We start from the raw sequence: 17,642 nt of genomic DNA, 5'->3' as shown, positions 1-17,642 counted from the left end.
AAACAATCTGCCATTCACTTTCCATCTGGTGGAGGCAGAATGCAGGGAACAATCAGACACAATTTAAAGATAAAAAAAAAAAACGTCTCTGACCTCAGAGACGATGGCTGACCTCATGTTGAGAGGCCTCATCTGCGAAGTCCTAAAATTCAAAGCACAGCATTATTAACTCAATTTGGTGAAAGATGGGGGAGAAACAAATTGGAAGTGAAGAGGAAAAGCTGGACCATTTGCCACCAGTTTGCAGCCTCCTCTCTTTCAACTCTCTCCACTCCCCTCTGTGTTTGAACCTCCCTCTTATCTCCACAAAGTTCACCCCCTGAGCCTAATTGACAGTTATACATGCCCGCTACGAAGCGCACGCACATGCTCGGTGTAGTAGCAGATGAGGACTCAAAGCTTCACCCACTTCCTTCAGAGGATTTATGAGCTCTAATGAGCCACTGTCAGGGAACTCAAACTCATACACACAGTCGATATTTGAGCGTAATTGAAGCTTCAAATAGGGTGTGCCGACCAAAAGCGCCTCTGTATGGAGGTCTGTAAATAAAAATCTATGCTTGTCTGTTTGTTCTTGAAAGTGCTCCTGAAGATATTTGTAAATGGAGAAATAATTGAATACCTGCAGGTGAGAGGACAAAAGATCTCACTCAGATGCTTGAAAAGTTTCCCAGTTAGAGTTAGATATGTCTTTTTTGGGTCTTTGGTTTGCCTTCCTTTGTGAAACACTTAATTGTGCCTCTCCACCTTCTTGGCTGAGATAGACTCAAACCTCTGTAACCATGCAGCTCAAATAACTGAGGGAATAGGAAATTTTGGCAGCTCCACATGTCGAAACACATCTCCACTGGCATGGCGTCATATGAGGTCTGTAACACTATTTGGTCCTGGCACAGTAGGTAACTTTGGAAAAGCAATTGCCTCAAAGGGTTGTTGTTGATCGTCCCACCAGACCGCCATGTCATTTCTGCTCACTTTTAATGCCTCTCTCTGTTGGGATTCTGTCCTTGTCTATAAATTAAAATAGTGTATTTTCTGTTCCATGATTTGCACTGGTTACAGTAGTTGAAGAGACTGGAACACACACTTGGGTGGCATCTAAACCACACCCCCTTGATATGCAAGTATGTGATTGGTTTAAAAAGATCTTACTATAACAAGAATTCAGGAGCTCAACCAAGGTCTGTTTTGCACAGCTATTCTTAAGTACAATACAGTTTAATATGGCACCAAAACATATCGACCAACTGCAGCTTTAAAGGCCCTTCAACAAAAAGTGCATTGACCGATCAACTTGTCATGATGGGTCAATGATCCCATAATGCACTGCAACCGCCACACTTCAATAAACCAGACAAACCAACCTGAGCCCACAACTCAGAGGATCAGAATCAAAGATCAGTCAGAACAGGCGAAATAGGAGCAAGAGGAAAGATGTCTCTCAAATTCATTGTTAAGAATGTCAACAAATACATATCAGCACTTCAGAATCTGGATTCTCTACAATCTGGATTCCAGAAAACAGACAGAAATAAACACTGAAAAACTGGGGGTGAAATTGTCGAATTAGATGCAATTGGGCAGAGTTTATACGGACTGGGTGGAATGACTCAACACTGATCTAACTTTACGTTGTTTGTCCAGGTTAAGGTTAAGTTGAAACTAACCATGTGGTATGAACGGTTCTGTATAACATGACTTGATAATCCTTATTCCACAGACACAAGTCGTGTTAACTGCAGTCATGGACCAGAAGAAGACCACCTCCCCCCCCTGGTCGAGTCCCCCTCGTGTTCTGCCTCTAATATTGATGTGCCTCACTAAAAGCTACAGAATGTTCAAGTATTAGTTATAATTAATGCAAAGTTCCATTAAGGCTGTCCTTAATGAACCGTCCCACAACAGTGGATCAGAGGACTGTGACTCAGACGAGGCTCTGCGGACGACAATAAGTCATATTTTTCACGTCAGTACAGTTTGGGCTTTGCTTCATTTATTAATCCTGACGCGCAGTTGATGACACACTTCTTATGACACAGTTCAGAAGTCCACTGTTTTTTGTGCAGACGTTGACTGTACTGACTTTTTGCTCAGCTGAGACGTAGTGAAAGTTGTTCTTGTTTTCATCATTTCAAAAGGAGAGCTAGGTGGAACTTCCATCTTCTCTTAATCCTGTGATGACAGGCCTTGCTCTCATGTCTTTGTCTCAGTCTGTCTCCTCTGCTCTCCATTGGGCCTCATTCTAACTGTCCTCTGGCTTGTTTTTCTACTTTCTTCTGCGTTTTTGACCTTTTTTAAATCTTGTCTTCATTTTTACCTTTTAGGTTTTGACAGTGTCAACCTATGACAAGTGGACCTCCCTCCTCTGTGATGGATCTTCTTTATTGTTTTTCAAACTACAGTGGTACCACGGTTCTCGACCACAATCCGTTCCAGACGGCCGTTCGAGAAGCGATTTGTTTGAAATCTGAATCGATTTTTCCCATTACAATGAATGGAAAAAGAAATAATGCGTTCCAAGCCTTAAAAGAGTCTTTTGTAGGAGTGAATGTGGAGTGTCTGCTGCAAGTGCGCTGTTCCTCTATGTGTGTGGCCGCTGCATGTGGGAGGGGTTGCCGAGTGAGTGACGTCTCTCCAGAAGTGAAGAGGTGCCCGGTGCGTGTCCAGCTCTGAATGTGCGCTTCTGTGCAGTTTGGCTGTGACAAAGTCATAAACCAAGTAACGCTCTGTCCCAGACTCGCCTCATCCCTGTCCGAGCTGCAGTCGACAACAGGACATCAAACCCTGGACCCCTGAGCGCCTCCCCTGTGACACTCTACCACGGTCCAGTGCGGAGAGGTTTTACACCTCAATATGAATAAAAAACAGTCAGTAAATGTAGCTAACGGGACACGTCTGCATACAGAGGCTGCGTTATACACAATAACAAAGCGCGTCGTGGGTCAGCTGATCGGTCCACGCACGTTATGTTTTTTCTGGCTTTTTTCGGGGGCATTCGAGTTCTGGATTTTCGTTCAAAATCTGAAGCAAAAAAATCTCGAAATTTTTGTTCGAACTTCGATTTGTTTGAAAACCGAGGTACCACTGTACTTGTTTTGATCTGCTTCTGAACATTGTTGGATGACACAGTGCGTCCCATTTGCCTGTATTTACGTGGCTATCATGAAGCCAGAGTGCATCCATGAAACTGATCATCTTGAAAAGTTTCAACAATATTCATATTAATAGTGACTACACCCTCAAATCTAAATATAACTCAACCCCATTGAAGTTATACTGCTCCATGCATTAGATGTGAATATGTAATGTTGGTAACCCCTTAATGCAGAGGAGGGCAAACCGGTCCTCAAAGGGCCGGGGTGGTGCAGGTTTTAGTTCCAACCTATCAAGCACACACAGTTTAACCAATGAGGTGTCAGGTGGAACAAGCAACACCAGCCTGGCAATCGACTGCTTCCACTCCTAAGACACCCGACTTGTGAACAGGCATCCTCTGGATTGGTTGGAAGAAAAACCTGCACCCACTGTGACCCTCTGTGGAACAGTTTGCCCAACCCTTGCTTCATGTCTAGCCTCTCTGAATGTCATCAAAATGTGTTCTCACTTCGTCAGTCAAGAAAACAAACACACTCACGGGGAACTCAATGTACTCTAGGAACAGTGCGACAGGAGTCAAGGGGTTAATGTTAAATGAGAACACAATTTTGCAAAGCCCTCACGTGTTCTCCAGCATCCCCTTAGAATCTGGTGACAACAGATAAGTGTGTTCACATCCAACATGACTATTAATATACTTGTACATATGAAGTGGCGTCTCTGTAACAGTCTACACTTTTTATCTGTGATTTTTTTTTCCGGCCCACCATCAGCGGAGGGATGGTAACAAGACTTCAGAGAGTTTTTTTTTTTTTTTTCCCTCGATTTAGGATTTCATTTCACCTCCTGTCACATCCTTCTCGGAGCTAGATCAGACTTCAAAGTGCTGGAAGGAACAGCATTCTATTCTTGTAGCTTCGTCTTTCCACTGCTGGCTCTGCATTTTTTTACACACAAAATGCTCGGCAACACGGGAAAACATTAAAGGAAAGCAGCCGCCCTGTGATTTGACGTTTTTTCCTACCTGTGGGGGTTAATGGTTGCTCATGACCAACACTGCAGCTCCACATCTTAAACGCCACTCATGCTGAAGACGCACTGTTGCTTCCCAGTGAATAGAAGCAGACTGCTTCTATAGGTAGTACAGTATTTACAATCAGAAGAATAATAATATATAATTATTATTTCATTTGGAATCGAAGGATTGACTCCTGATAGTAAAATATATGTTGCTTGAAAACATGTTCATTCTCTTACATGCGATTTGGTCATTTACTTTTTTTAGGAAGCTCATTCAAGTAAAGAATGAAGCAGAATGTTATTATGGAAATTATTATTTTGTTCGTAAAGATCAAATTTCCATGAAGCCTATTGCTAAATATCCAGTTTTATTTATGCATTGTTGTAAACCGTTATCAACTTTCGGAGTCATCCAGCCATCTGGAGCAGCTCTCAAATAAATCACCGTGAAAACAAATAGAAACTAACCGAATCTAATAATGCACCGTGGTGTTTCAAACAGATGCTAAGAACAAGCCACATGCAGCGCTTCCACACTGGCGAGACAAAAACATGGACGATTAAACTGATTGGGGGGGGGGTTGTTCTAGCAATTTCTGGTGTCTGAAGGTTTTTTGCTGACAGAAGACGCCAGGAGAAGTAGCTAAATAAATCTTGTTTAATTGGACATGATGGTATGATGGTCCTTTATGTGGGTGTATATCGCGGGTTGTTAAAAATGACATCATATTTGAGTTGCAGACTGTTAACTTGACTCTAGGCTCGGTGCTCCACCTTGATCAGGGATGATGTGTTTATGGGATGTGAGAATTCTGCTTTCATTGTATGCATTGTTGTAACAAAATGGTATTTATTCACAGCGTTGCGGATAAACTGAGCTGTAAGAGGGTGGGGTGTTGAATAGTGTTCTGAGCAGCGTGAGTCCAAGGCTGCCACCTTCAGCTGTGCACCACGTTACACAGCGCAGTTTCGCACACAGATTTAATTATAGATTTCAACGTCTATTTTAAAGTTTTTCAATGCATGCAAAACTTGGTATCTACAAAAGGTTGAGCTTGTGAATCTAACTGCCGTCTGGTAAACAAGTCATGACGCTCGTTGATGACATCACATTATGCATGGTTCAACACAACTCACCATGGAGAATGAAGAATGACAGAGAGTCATGAAGAGAATGAAGGGTGACTTTTTGTTTACTTTGGTTTGCGACTGAATTTAAAAGAGAAAATAAATTTGGTTTCATGATTTTAGACTATAAATATGCGATTTTGGAGCAACAATGCTAGTTTTTCTCTTACATCATCGAGATTTGAAGGAAACTTTTTCCTCTCTTGTCTGGATTTCAAAGCACATAAACATTGCATGATCAGTACAGAGTAAAGATTTCTCTCTAACTAGTCGGGATGTGCAGAGAGTGATTGGGATAATGAGCAGCACATCTATATTTGTTATTGTTGAGATGCTGCGGCCTCCCGCTGCGTAAATACTCTTCCTCTGTCTGTGCTTCGGATTGCAGGAGTGAAATCAAAAGCTCGGCAGCAGGCACCAGCCCATCTGCAATCATCACCGCACCACACAGAGCTTCAGCTTCACTGCTCCCAAAGATTGTTGCAGTGTATCCACCGTGTCCTCAGAGTCACTCACGCTGGTGGATTCTGCTGAATTACTGTGTGTGTCTTGGATTACAGGACTTCCTCCTTCACAATCTCATCAGAAGACTTGCACACATCCTAAATCTGTTGTTTTGTGCCATATATCTAACCAGAAGGATTTGTGCAAAGACAACACATTTCATTGCATCTAAGTAATCCTATTACATATATATTTACTGACAATATCTATGAAATGTTTTCATAAATATGATTGTTTTGATGGCCAACAAAGTTGCCACAACTCACACGACTCCATCGGTTGAAGCTCTGCATTGTGTAAACTGCAACGCCCTGTTGAATCAGATGTAGCCCCACACAATTCTAGCTTCTGAATCAATGGAGACTCACCTCCAGTTTCTGGTTGTACCAGAGGTTCTTGATCTACCTGACAACCCAAATCAGTGGGGCAGACACAGAGGACGACGGTTCTTGACTCAATAAGAGAGAAACACCAAACTGTCAGCACTGTGGTGCATTCAGGGCTCCTCCTGATACGGAGCAGATCGCATCCCCTAATGGTTCGATAAGGGACTCTACATTTATACATGGTACGATTCTGTGTTTCAAGGTACAGGCCACTCCTAATACTGATCAAAAATACAAAAATACAGCAACCACCCCTCACTAGAGACCACCGCTCTGTTGGGATGCCAAAGCTTATCCCGAAAATACTAACACTAACCCTCGCAGGAAATAAGATGAAAAAGTAAACAATAAACCTCGCCGCACAAGCTCCAAGCCGAGAGAGGAGAGGTTTGGAGCACATTCAATACGGATGTGAGTTGTGGTCCTAAGACTTGGGGCGTCATCAGATCCACGATCAACACGATTTACATGACTTAGTTCCACATTTCACTTTGTTATTCCTTAAACTAAAGGTATGGAATGTGTTTCAACTATTATTCATTGTTGATCATCGTGAAGTCTAATTCAATGGAGTGAAGAAGAGACGCTCCAGTCTGCAGCATCGCTCACACTCACAGACAGGGGTGAGTAAAAACAATATATAAGTCAAATAAATGGCGCACACATTTCTATCTACGCCGCTTGATCTTTTGTGACACACAGGGACGTGCCAAGTCACGTGACCAGCTGTTCAGGTGAGTCTTACAGCCTCACATGTTTGTAGGAAGTTGCTCTTTTCAGCAACACAGTAAAACCATGTGGCTCTTAGCCTCTGACTGGTTGGCCACCCCTGCTTCAGTAGCACATCTTATACATAGGTGAAGATAAGAAAAACAAGGAACCACATATTTGAAAACCAACCTGATGGTGAAAAATCAACCCAATGTCAGCAGGAGAGTTGATATTCTCTGTCGCTGATGTTGGTGTAAATCACCTTGTCGAGAACCGGTGGGAATATATGATGTGTTCGGAGACAAACTGACAGGGTTATCAGCCCTCGCCATTTACCAAATGTGCTTCCTGAATCTTTCCTCATTGAGTCACCTGTACCCTGAGAATAGTTCAGGCCACCGGCACAGTCGCTGCAACTTAACATGATGTGATGTGAAGTTGGCTCCACGTGTTTCTTCTGTGCCCTGAAGGCAGCAAATCTTGAAGGAGGCGAAAAGCTCTGACATGTTGGAATCTGTTTGACCTTCTGCTCAGGGATTTAAAGGATCAACTTTTATATATTTTCTGCATTGTTTTCAACAATATTTTAATAACAAAGCAGCTTTAAAGGGCTGGATTCTGTACTTGACCTTATTTCGAGAGGCTGTTGCAGCACTTACTCCATCGAGAGGGATGTTCTCCATCACCTTGAAGGTAGGCCGCCATGCTGTGACCTGGTTAAGAGACTGCAGAGACGAGTGAGAGTACAGTAGTGGAGATAAGAAGAGAGGCGCACAATGACGACGGAATAACAATGAGCTGCAGTTGTTTGTGAATGTGTGTGTATGTGCTTCAGATGGATCTTCATCACAGACCTATGTATATCATTCCACTCATTACGTCTCAGTGCTCTAATTGCGATGCACAAGGGAGTCACTCATCTCTCATATCCTTGTTTATATATAATCGCTCTATAGTCTCCTGTCAATCAAATGCAGACACCAGAGAGACACCACGGTTGTCTCACTTTTAAAATCACCTGTCTTCCCCTCCTCCTCTCCATCTGGCTATTTTCATCCATCATCCGCTTCTTCAGGTCCTGGATATGAACATTGAGAACAACTAAGATGAATCTCTCTGTGAAGTATATTCTCTGAATCAAAGCCTCATATAAATTATTAGTAGTAAATACTGAACCATTGCCGCATGAAAATAAAATTTTAAAGATGTTAATGTTAGCAATACACTAAATAAGTACTTGCATCCGTAGATTTTTATCTGGTTATGTATTTCAATATTTTATTCATCCATTTCCTCACACGTAAGGCCTATTTTATGTATTAAATTTTCCCTGTCCATTTCAAACAATGTTACCGTCATTGATCACATCCTTCCATGTGCTCTTTTCCTTGGTATTGCAACAAAACACCCACAAGGGGGAGCAGCCCACACTCAAAAGTTTATGACAACCACAAACTCAACAGCCAACATTGCGGCTGTGGAAGAACATACCTCTTGCACAATAGAAGAAGCAGAGGCAGCGTTGTAGGAGGGGGCAGTCGGTGAGGCCGTTAAATATATCGCAACTGGAGAACAGAGAATTTCCGCCGTTGTTATGTCTTCTTCGTGTCTTATTAGAGCTACATATCAGGTCGTGACAGCAACACTGCACCCATCGGGTTTCTGGTGGTACTGCTCTGTTTGGGCCGTGTCCATAAGCTTTGTGGAAACGTGCACAAACACGGAGGAATTGAACCCAGAGCACGGACAGAAGGATCCGTCTGTATCCGGATCAGTATTGTTGAGCATAAATGAGTCAGTATCTGAAGGTCACAGGGCAAATGAAGTACCCCGGCTCTCCACAGAGACATTCCCAGTTCTGAGACCGCCATTCCATTCTAACCCATAAACACGAGCTCATTTTGCTGTTGAACTGCTACCATTTCACCACCACTTCGGTTGACTGGAGGACTTGACTCCAATTTGTCTGCTCATCAGCGTGAACAAGTTCTTCAAAGTCACCCTGACCTCAGGAGCTATCAGATCCACACCACAAAGAAGACCCAGAAACGCAACATCAGCAATATTACTGACACATCATCACTTCACATCTGTCGTCGCAGGACTTCACAGAATAAATTCTTTGCGCTGACCTTATGCACGAAGGTGAGGAGCTCAGCATGTTGAAGATTATCATCCAGTCAAGCTGCAGATTTTTTTCACTCGAAGAGTCAACTGAGGTCTGGGCACAATTTTAAATCTCCGCTTCATTTATTGCCTCACCAAAAGGAAGTCACTGCCCCAACAACGCTCCTTTCTTTTCCTGAAAATATACAATGAGAGAGATGACACAGACACCGATGAATCTGTGAATACCAGACTCATTGTTAGATTGGATGTTACTGTAGGAGACCTGTATCAAGTTGTCGAGTGAGCAGAGAAAGAGCAATACATCTAGACATATAATGCGTGTTGCTTTGTCCACATTCATCACAGACTGGAACCTTCTCGCATTGTTTCTTTCTTCAGTAGAATTCGTACTTATTCAATGAAGAAAGATCGATCCAGAGAGAGGTTTATCACAATCGCTTTTCAATGTTTTGTAGTTACGAGCGAACACTGACTCTTCCAATGGTTGCTCAGCCTCTGAATCATTTAACGCATTTTCACTTCAGTTAATAGGTGCCTTTTCTGTTGATCCGAAGTCTAATTCGGAGTAAAAAGCTTTGCGAGCATTTCACGCGTCTCTGGACTCGCTTTAAAAACATGCCATTTGTTTATTATGAACTTAATCCGCCAGTCGATCGCGAAAACAAATCGCTGACGTGTGGCTATTTACGACTACTAGACAATGGCGTCATCTAGTGGATGAATATCGGTAATGCATGTAAGTAGTATTTCTCAATCCGGCCACTGGATGACAGATGTTATGTTTTATATTCGGACTTTTAAAGTTATTTTCTCACTCACAGATCGCTTATTAGGGAATTCTTTAACATTTTTTTACATTACATACATTTATAGTCTTGCAATGGTCCTGCAACATGTCAAGGGAGGTGTAAAACACTGCAGTATCTCTACGCTCACAAAAACATGAGCTCAGGTGTCAAAACACACAAGATGCAAGATCAATGTGTTTATTTGTATAAAGACAGAAGCATGTAACATCGCTACAAAAAAACCAGCCAGATTATAAATAGGCAAATAGGCACAAGTAAAATAATATATACTAACGCTAATACAAGGATGCTAATTTTCTACAGGTCATTGTGAAGAAAAAAAAAGCATCATGGGAATTAAATCGTGATTTATATTTGTTACCATTTAAGCACCAGGTGTTGCTGTGGAGTGTCTGTTCTATTTGGGGAAAAATGACTTTCTATTTCATGCAATTATATGGGGGGATTTATAGATTCTGTCTGTCCCTCTTAGAATATTAATGTTATTTGCAATATATGTCTAAATATTTTTGTCAATTGAATACAATGTACATTGTTTTCAATTATTATATTTTGCCACCTTGACTTTCCAGTTAAAATAAGCTTCAGCAGACCATGAAAAAATTCCGTCCAGTAAGAGGCGTTGACTTCAAGTGAATCAGTGCAGGGCTGTGTCGCCAACATCTTTGTCGGTCTCTTCAGGTCACCACAGCTTTAGACATGGGGTGATCTCCAGCGAGATCAATTCTGCCGTGGGATTTAAGTTCACCAACGTTGCCCTAAGTCAGGTTCCTGTGTTCTCCTCGTGACGCAAGTGAAAGCTGGATAGTCAGCTCATAACAGAGGCTTTTCACTAACCCAAACAACTGTGTCAGTCGTATCAGGATTCAAATCAGATGTGCAGACACACCATGAAGTGGAACTGAATAATTACAAGCTTCACTTGTGTATTTCAAAGGTCCTCAGTGGAGAATTCTGTGGAGGTATCTCTCTGGGTCACTCTCCCTTCCCTTCTTTCCACTCAAATTGGATCGGACGGGTCTATCAGAGGTCCCAGCCGGGTTTGGGCTCTGGCTAACCTCCAGCGAAGAGGAGGCTATTCTTGTTGACCCTGATGAAGGGTCTAGTTTTTGACAACCATGTTCAGGGTCTTCCTCCAGATCATCATCCTGATCACTTGTACCTCCAATCCTGCATGAAATCATATAGAAAAGGAGGATTTTATTTAGCATGACATTGCTTTCAAGAAGTGAAGTTTGAGTAAATGAATATGTATTGCTTCTGTTTTACCTGAGATGATTAAAGGCTTTCAGCCAGTGTGAGCCCAGCCGGTCCCTGCTGTTGGTCCTCAGTCCTCTGCGGTGGCTTCTGGCTCTCAGTTCAATCAAAGCCTGAGCTAGTTCTGTCTCATCTTGGTGGCCCCAAACCAGATTGGCCCTCTGTTCCGCGTCCTGGTCCCCTGCCACTCTGAAAAGTCTCTGTAGCTGACACAGATTCACATTGCTGAAAATGTTCCCTGAACCAGTTTTCCTACTTCGCCGTTCGGCCAGACGCCAAAGTGGCGGGGGGCCTGCCACCATGGCGGCGGGAGGGGACGCTGGTGCCGTATCCATCGCCAGAAGAGGAAAAAACTGCGGGTCAATCTGAGATGTAAAAGAAAAAAAGAGAAAAAAAAGTTTAGTCAAAAGTAGCGTTGACTTATTGGCTCCTTTCCTGAGAAGCATCCTGCTGACTTTGCACATAAGAATGGCTCGTACTTCTCAATTCTTGGAAATGATTTCACCTTTATCCTAAAACCTTTTGCTCCTCCTGTCCTATTTTGGTGAGCCATTTCTTTGTATTAACTCCACTCATCAGAAGTATTGTATGGATTGCTGTAAAAATAGCATGTACCTGAACAGGATAGTGTATCACACTGACAACAGCATAAACAGCATCACAATATTCACAAGACGATAGGGTTACGATACTAACAGCTGACGATTACCAAACGTACCAGCTCTAATCCTGGGAAGTGACGAAGTTTGGGCCAAAGCTTATTATGCCTGAGGATGTTGCCTCATCTCTCGCTGCTCAGGATGGCTTGTATGTGGGATGAGAACAGATGGGTGTAAGCTGGGTGTCGGAGGTCAGTGGAGAATATGGGTCAGAGTCTACTGTTGTGGTGATAAGACAGCTGTCGTCATGATACACCTACAATTTTCTAACTTAAACAAGAGTAAAATTCAACAGCACACACTCTGTTTCCTGCAAATGGCTTGTCTTTTGTCTTTTACCCATTTATTTTCTTCATTCGGGAACATTTTCCACAACTTATATGAAACACACGCCACAATCGACACACATTTTCAGCTATATGTCATTGCTACATTATTACATCTTCATGACTCCTTCAACTGCAGTTATTACATGTGCTGTAACTTGTTTTTGCAGCGTAATATACACAGTCGCAGTATCACACATATCTTCCTCGGTTCACACACATATGTATGTGGTCTTGAATTCAGTTGAAAACCAAGCTAAACTATTTAAAAGCAACGTTCAGATGATGCTTATAGCTCAAGTGCGATATGGCAGTTTGTTTTCATGGATTTCTTGCATGTACGACTCACAAAATGTTTCATATTTATAATAATAAAATAATAATGTAATAACTGTATATGCACTCGTTTTAATGGCCTTGAGAGCATTTGGATATGTCTGTCTCCAGCCACGTCACATTATTCTTCCTTAACTACCCATTTTAAACACAGTTCTTCTAAATAAAAAGCAACTATCGCGGTCATGAGTCTCCGGCAGCGATCAACTGTGGTTAATAAATCAGTTCTCCGGCGGGTAAACAAGACTCCCATTGTTGTCATGTGAAACACCAACAGACTCACCAACACTCCGAGGACTTCGATATGGAGTCAGAAGTCTCCTGTTTGTATTAAATGCTCTCCATTGACGGAGTTTCGGACTACTTCCTCTTCACCTGCGACCAATTTCTTGTCCTCAGTCTGCTGTCGGTCACAGATCAAAAAGCCTTTCGGTGACCAATAGCAACGAACGCCTTCCCGACTTCCCGTTGTCGTCACAGCCAATCGCAATCCAGGATAAAGGATGGAGCCCGCCTCCTCCATCGACGTACACCATTGACGTCATTGCGATGAAAGGATACGATGGACGTCTGACAGAAGCAGTGAGAGCATGTGACCACTGGCTGCACGCATGGTACAGTGACGCACGTCCTGGGAATATGAATAAGACCAGTGTTACTTATCAACTCTAAATGTCAGTTCATATGTTAAAGTGTCACCTACATTCTGCTTTTAAGCCCTGTGTTTAGTGGGAAGTTATCATTGTCTGTAATGCGTTTATATCTCGCTGAACTACAGTTGAAAATATGGACTGAAGAGGAAGAGTTTGGAAGACAAAATAACATAAACAACAGCAGTGTCGATGTATCTTACCGTCAAGTAGAATTAATGGTTAATGTCTTCTCTATTGAATGTCATACAGGGTAGCGAGTGAATGCTTGCTGGATTTGGTTTTCATAAGTCCTCTGCTGTTTTAAAACAACAGTGGAATCCTTTTACATGTTTTGTCAAAGACCTGGACTTGGAAGTAAAGACCTGAATGGAAAGTTCTTTTTACCCTGATATAGTATTTTATTTTATTTTGTTAATGCTCAATTTTCTTTTTGTGTGGGAGTATTTTCAAATGGTAAATACATGAAGATATAAGATGTGGTCTTGCCTCCTTGGGAAATATTTTCTAATCCAAAATCTGCTATCGGGATATTGGCCACCAGGACCATAATGTTCATCACCAGATTTCTTTATTCCTACTGGTGCTGCTTGAAAGGTCACTGATATCAACAATACATTATTAGAGAGAAGAAATATTGGATTTTCATTCCATGCATACAAAAAAATCACCACAGGAATAGCTTCTTCCCCTCAGCCATCAGACTGTTGAATTTGTGATCAGCCTTTCTTATTTTATTTATTCTCTATTTTATTTTATTTTATTTTATTTTATTAACAGCACTTTATTTCGAAGCACTTTCCTAGTTGGTGGACTGACCATGGCAATAAATTCTATTCTGATTCTGATTCTGATAAGAGGGTCAAACGCCGCCACCATCTTGTGGCGCCACTGGAGGTACCAAATATTAAACATTGTCGCAAGTTGGGGCAATATCAGCGAATAATGAGGGACAGGGCTCTGACAGCTTCTCACAGCTGTTCTGATAGTGATGCGATCATCGCCGGCCATTTCTTTACATTAGAAAACCGTGGACATTTGTAGCCAGTTTCGATTTTCAGACTGTAACAAGCACATAATTCTAGGTTCTATTTGTTGCAAATGGGTTGTCTTTTTCGAAACAACTTTAATTCTGGAACATTTTCAGCTTATATGAAACACACACCACATTAACCGCTTCCTTTTTCAGTTATATGTGATTGTTACATTATTATATCCTCATGACTCCATCAACTGCAGTTATTAAATGTGGTAGTAACTTGTTTTTGTAATGTAATATAAATCGTTATAATATCCCCGTTTCACATATATTCTTCAGTGGACACATTCATATGATCTTTAAATCGGTAGAAAACCATGGGCATTTGCAGCCAGCGTCAATACCTCTTTGAGGAGAACTTTCATGGCAAAATAAGTACTAGATTTATTCTTATTTAGCCTTGTAATTCAACAGAACCAACTCTGTCACTGAGGCATTTAATTGTCCCACAGTCTCAGCTAGTTTCATTCATTTAAAAAAATGATTTACTAATGTGTTTCGCCGTCGTTGTTTCCCAGATTACACAAGAAGTTTAAATAAAGTTTATAAGAGGAGGGAAAAAAGGCGTCCCGCCCCCTCTTCCTCGCCCAGCCCCCAAAACAGATGCTACATTCAGGAGAGGAAACGGAAAAGTCGAAACCTCGTTGAAGGATTTCTCATTCCGAACCCCCGAGTCGGCAGAAAGAACCCACACTTCTTTGACAAACCGCGCCTTCAATACTCCGAGAACTGCGAGGGCTTTTTTTCCCGCCACTTTCTTGTTCCACATTTTCTCCAGCTGTTTGCATCTGGCAGCAAGAACCCGCCCTGTTCGGGATCCGGGGACCGAGAGGCATCGGAGGGGCACGGAGATGTCACCCCAACCTCCGCAGGGCGGGTGGAACATGCGCAAGTTTTTCACCACTTTCTGGGGCATCATCCGGGTGGTCCAGATTCTCTTCGGAGCCGGATTGTGGATAACCATCGCCACCAACAAATACGAGGGCTCCATCCACTTCGTGCTGTTGGTGGCCGTGCTCTTCTGGCTCCTGACGCTGGCCCTCTTCTTCATCACGCTCCTGAACAAGCAGGACCTGGTTCCGCTGCTGGGAGGCGAGAGATGGTTGTGCACCAACCTGACGCACGACGTGGCCGCCGCCGTCCTTTACCTGCCCGCCCTCGCCGTCATGATCTATAAGACGGATCGGAACTCCTACTGCAACCTGGAGCAGTACCCCCACCCGTGCCTGTACAAGGTCTACCTGGTGGCCTCCACGTTCGCCTGCCTCGGCTGCCTCGCCTATCTGCTCTCGGTGGTCCACGGCGCCTGCAGGAAACACCGAGGAGAACAAACGGTGGTCTAACGCGCCCAGCAGGGGGCGACGGCGTCTCAATCAGGGAGGGAGCGGGTTCACCCACAGCAAGATGAGGAATAGTTACCTTCACTGTAGTTTGTATGTTGACACCAAACTTGTTCGAGTGGTGATTCATTTTGTGCTCTTACCAAAGAACCTTTTTTTTAAGAAATAACGAGACAAAGCGTTCGATACTTGGACATTACTCCTCAGAGTTTATTCATTTTAATGCACACGTTGTCCTGTAGCTTACGTATGGCAACTTTGTATGGTGTTTCTATTATTATTTTGTCAAATAAACCCAACTGCAAAATCCAAGAAAACTAATCCTGCATTTATTATCTAAACAAAAAATTCCACCCTTCCTTTTCCGACCACTTAGCCACGGTCGCGGGGGCAGCAGTGGAACATCTGGGTAAATACTGCCCCAAACATGTCCTGGGTCTTCCCCAGGGCCTCCTCCCACTTTGCTTGTTCTTGAAAAAAGCTGTGTTGGAGAAACAGAAAATGATAATAACAGCTAAATGAAATGGCTCGGTGCAATAGATAAATACACTACAACATTACAACTACTACAATATTTTAAATACACTGGTTCAATGTTGCTCTGTTATTCTGGAGATTATATACTAATGAGGTGAGTGTGTAGTGTTCAAACGCTCTGCCTCTCCATCTCCAAAATGAAAGCCAGATTTAAAGACCAGTTTTGCGGAAGCCCCCAGGAAGTTCCTCAGAGGAGAGTAGAAGCTCAACCAATCTCCCACCTGCCCACATCAAAGAGAAGGGGAGGTTTAAAATCATTTCCACTGGCTCAGCCCTTTCCCTGAAAAACAGTGTTTACTAGTGCAGTAAGTGTGTGTGTGCGTGTGTGTGTGTTGAAGCACATCTATCCTAGTGGGGACCAGTTTTGGGAAGACACCACTTTGTAGGGCCCTTATGTCTTTGTGAGGCCCCTCTGCCGAATCCCACGTGGTTACGCTTCAACTTGAGGAGGAAGACAACCAGGTCATGATAATAAGGTTTAGGTTGTTTAGTTAAGGAGACCTGGTTAAGTTTAACCATTTGATGTTGATGGTTTAGTTAAACACACATCGTCCACATTGAGAGGAACCAGCTCAGGTGGCTCGGGCATCTGATCCGGATGCCCCCTGGACGCCTCCCTGGGGAGGTGTTCCGGGCATGTCCTACCGGGAGGAGACCCTGGGGAAGACCCAGGTCTCACTGGAGAGATGATGTCTCCGGTCTGGCCTGGGAACACCTCGGGATGCCCTGGGAAGAGCTGGAGTAGGTTTGTATGGATCGGGAAGTTTGGGCTTCCTTGCTCCGCATGCTGCCACCACAACCCGACCCCGGAAAAGCGGCAGAAGAAGGCGAAGGTTTAGTTAAAGATGAGAGGCTGGGGAAAGCATTATGGCAATGAGTGGACCCCACAAAGATGGTGTGACAAACCTCTATGTGTGTGTGAAAACATCAAAATAACTGGATCATTATTATAAGGATTAAGTTTGGTTTAGAGTCCTGGTTAATGTTAACTATTTGCCTTGGACGGTTAAGTTAAGGATGAGAAGCTATGGAAAGCATGATGGCGATAAATGGCCCCACAAAGGCAGAAATGCAAACGAGTGTGTGTTTCAGAGAAAAGTGTCATAATATACTTCTCCAAATCTTTTGCTTATTTGGGCATTTCAGCATCTCTGATTAATAGTGTCATGAGGTCTATGGGTGCTAAAGCAGATTTAAATATAACATCATTTCCCTTCTTCTTTCACAGAATGAAGATATCACCCAAAAGTTTGTCATCACTGCGGCACTTGATAAACGCGCATGTCATTTAAAGATTCTGCTCAGTAACTAAGCTATTTCACTGGGGAAAAAACATCATCCGTCATTAAAGAACATTTTTGTTTAGACCACAGTCCTCACCCATGTGGCCCTCATTTTGTCTTTGTGCACTAGCTGTGTCAAACTCAATCACGCAATGGGGCAAAACCTGCCGCTGCTTTAATGGGAAATAAGAATCTAAATGGAATAGCATGGGACAAAAACATGGCCGTTTAAATAGTACAGGCTGAATTAACATAAAACTTAAAACTACTACTACTATTATAGTACTTTTAAAAAAGAGAAAAACATTGTGTAATTATCGACAGAAAAACTCACAAATGTTGTTTTGTAAAATAAAAATAAAAACTAAACAAAAAAATAAACTAAAGGATGATACCAATATAAAACTTAATGTTTTATAAATATAAATACA

At 42.6% G+C, this 17,642-nt stretch overlaps 1 protein-coding gene across 1 annotated transcript; it reads left to right on the top strand.

Moving 5' to 3' along the window:
• Positions 1 to 14,650: 14,650 nt before the first annotated feature.
• On the top strand, positions 14,651 to 15,676 carry marveld1 (MARVEL domain containing 1). Its single transcript, XM_053875588.1, has one exon. It carries the CDS (start codon positions 14,903 to 14,905, stop codon positions 15,392 to 15,394), a length of 492 nt encoding a protein of 163 aa, XP_053731563.1. The 5' UTR covers positions 14,651 to 14,902; the 3' UTR covers positions 15,395 to 15,676.
• The last annotated feature ends 1,966 nt before the right edge of the window (positions 15,677 to 17,642 follow it).

The sequence above is a fragment of the Synchiropus splendidus genome, chromosome 9, assembly GCF_027744825.2.
Source record: "Synchiropus splendidus isolate RoL2022-P1 chromosome 9, RoL_Sspl_1.0, whole genome shotgun sequence".
Lineage (NCBI taxonomy): Eukaryota > Metazoa > Chordata > Actinopteri > Syngnathiformes > Callionymidae > Synchiropus > Synchiropus splendidus.
Note: the sequence above shows the minus strand (reverse complement) of the source record. Positions and strands in the feature narration are given on the sequence as shown.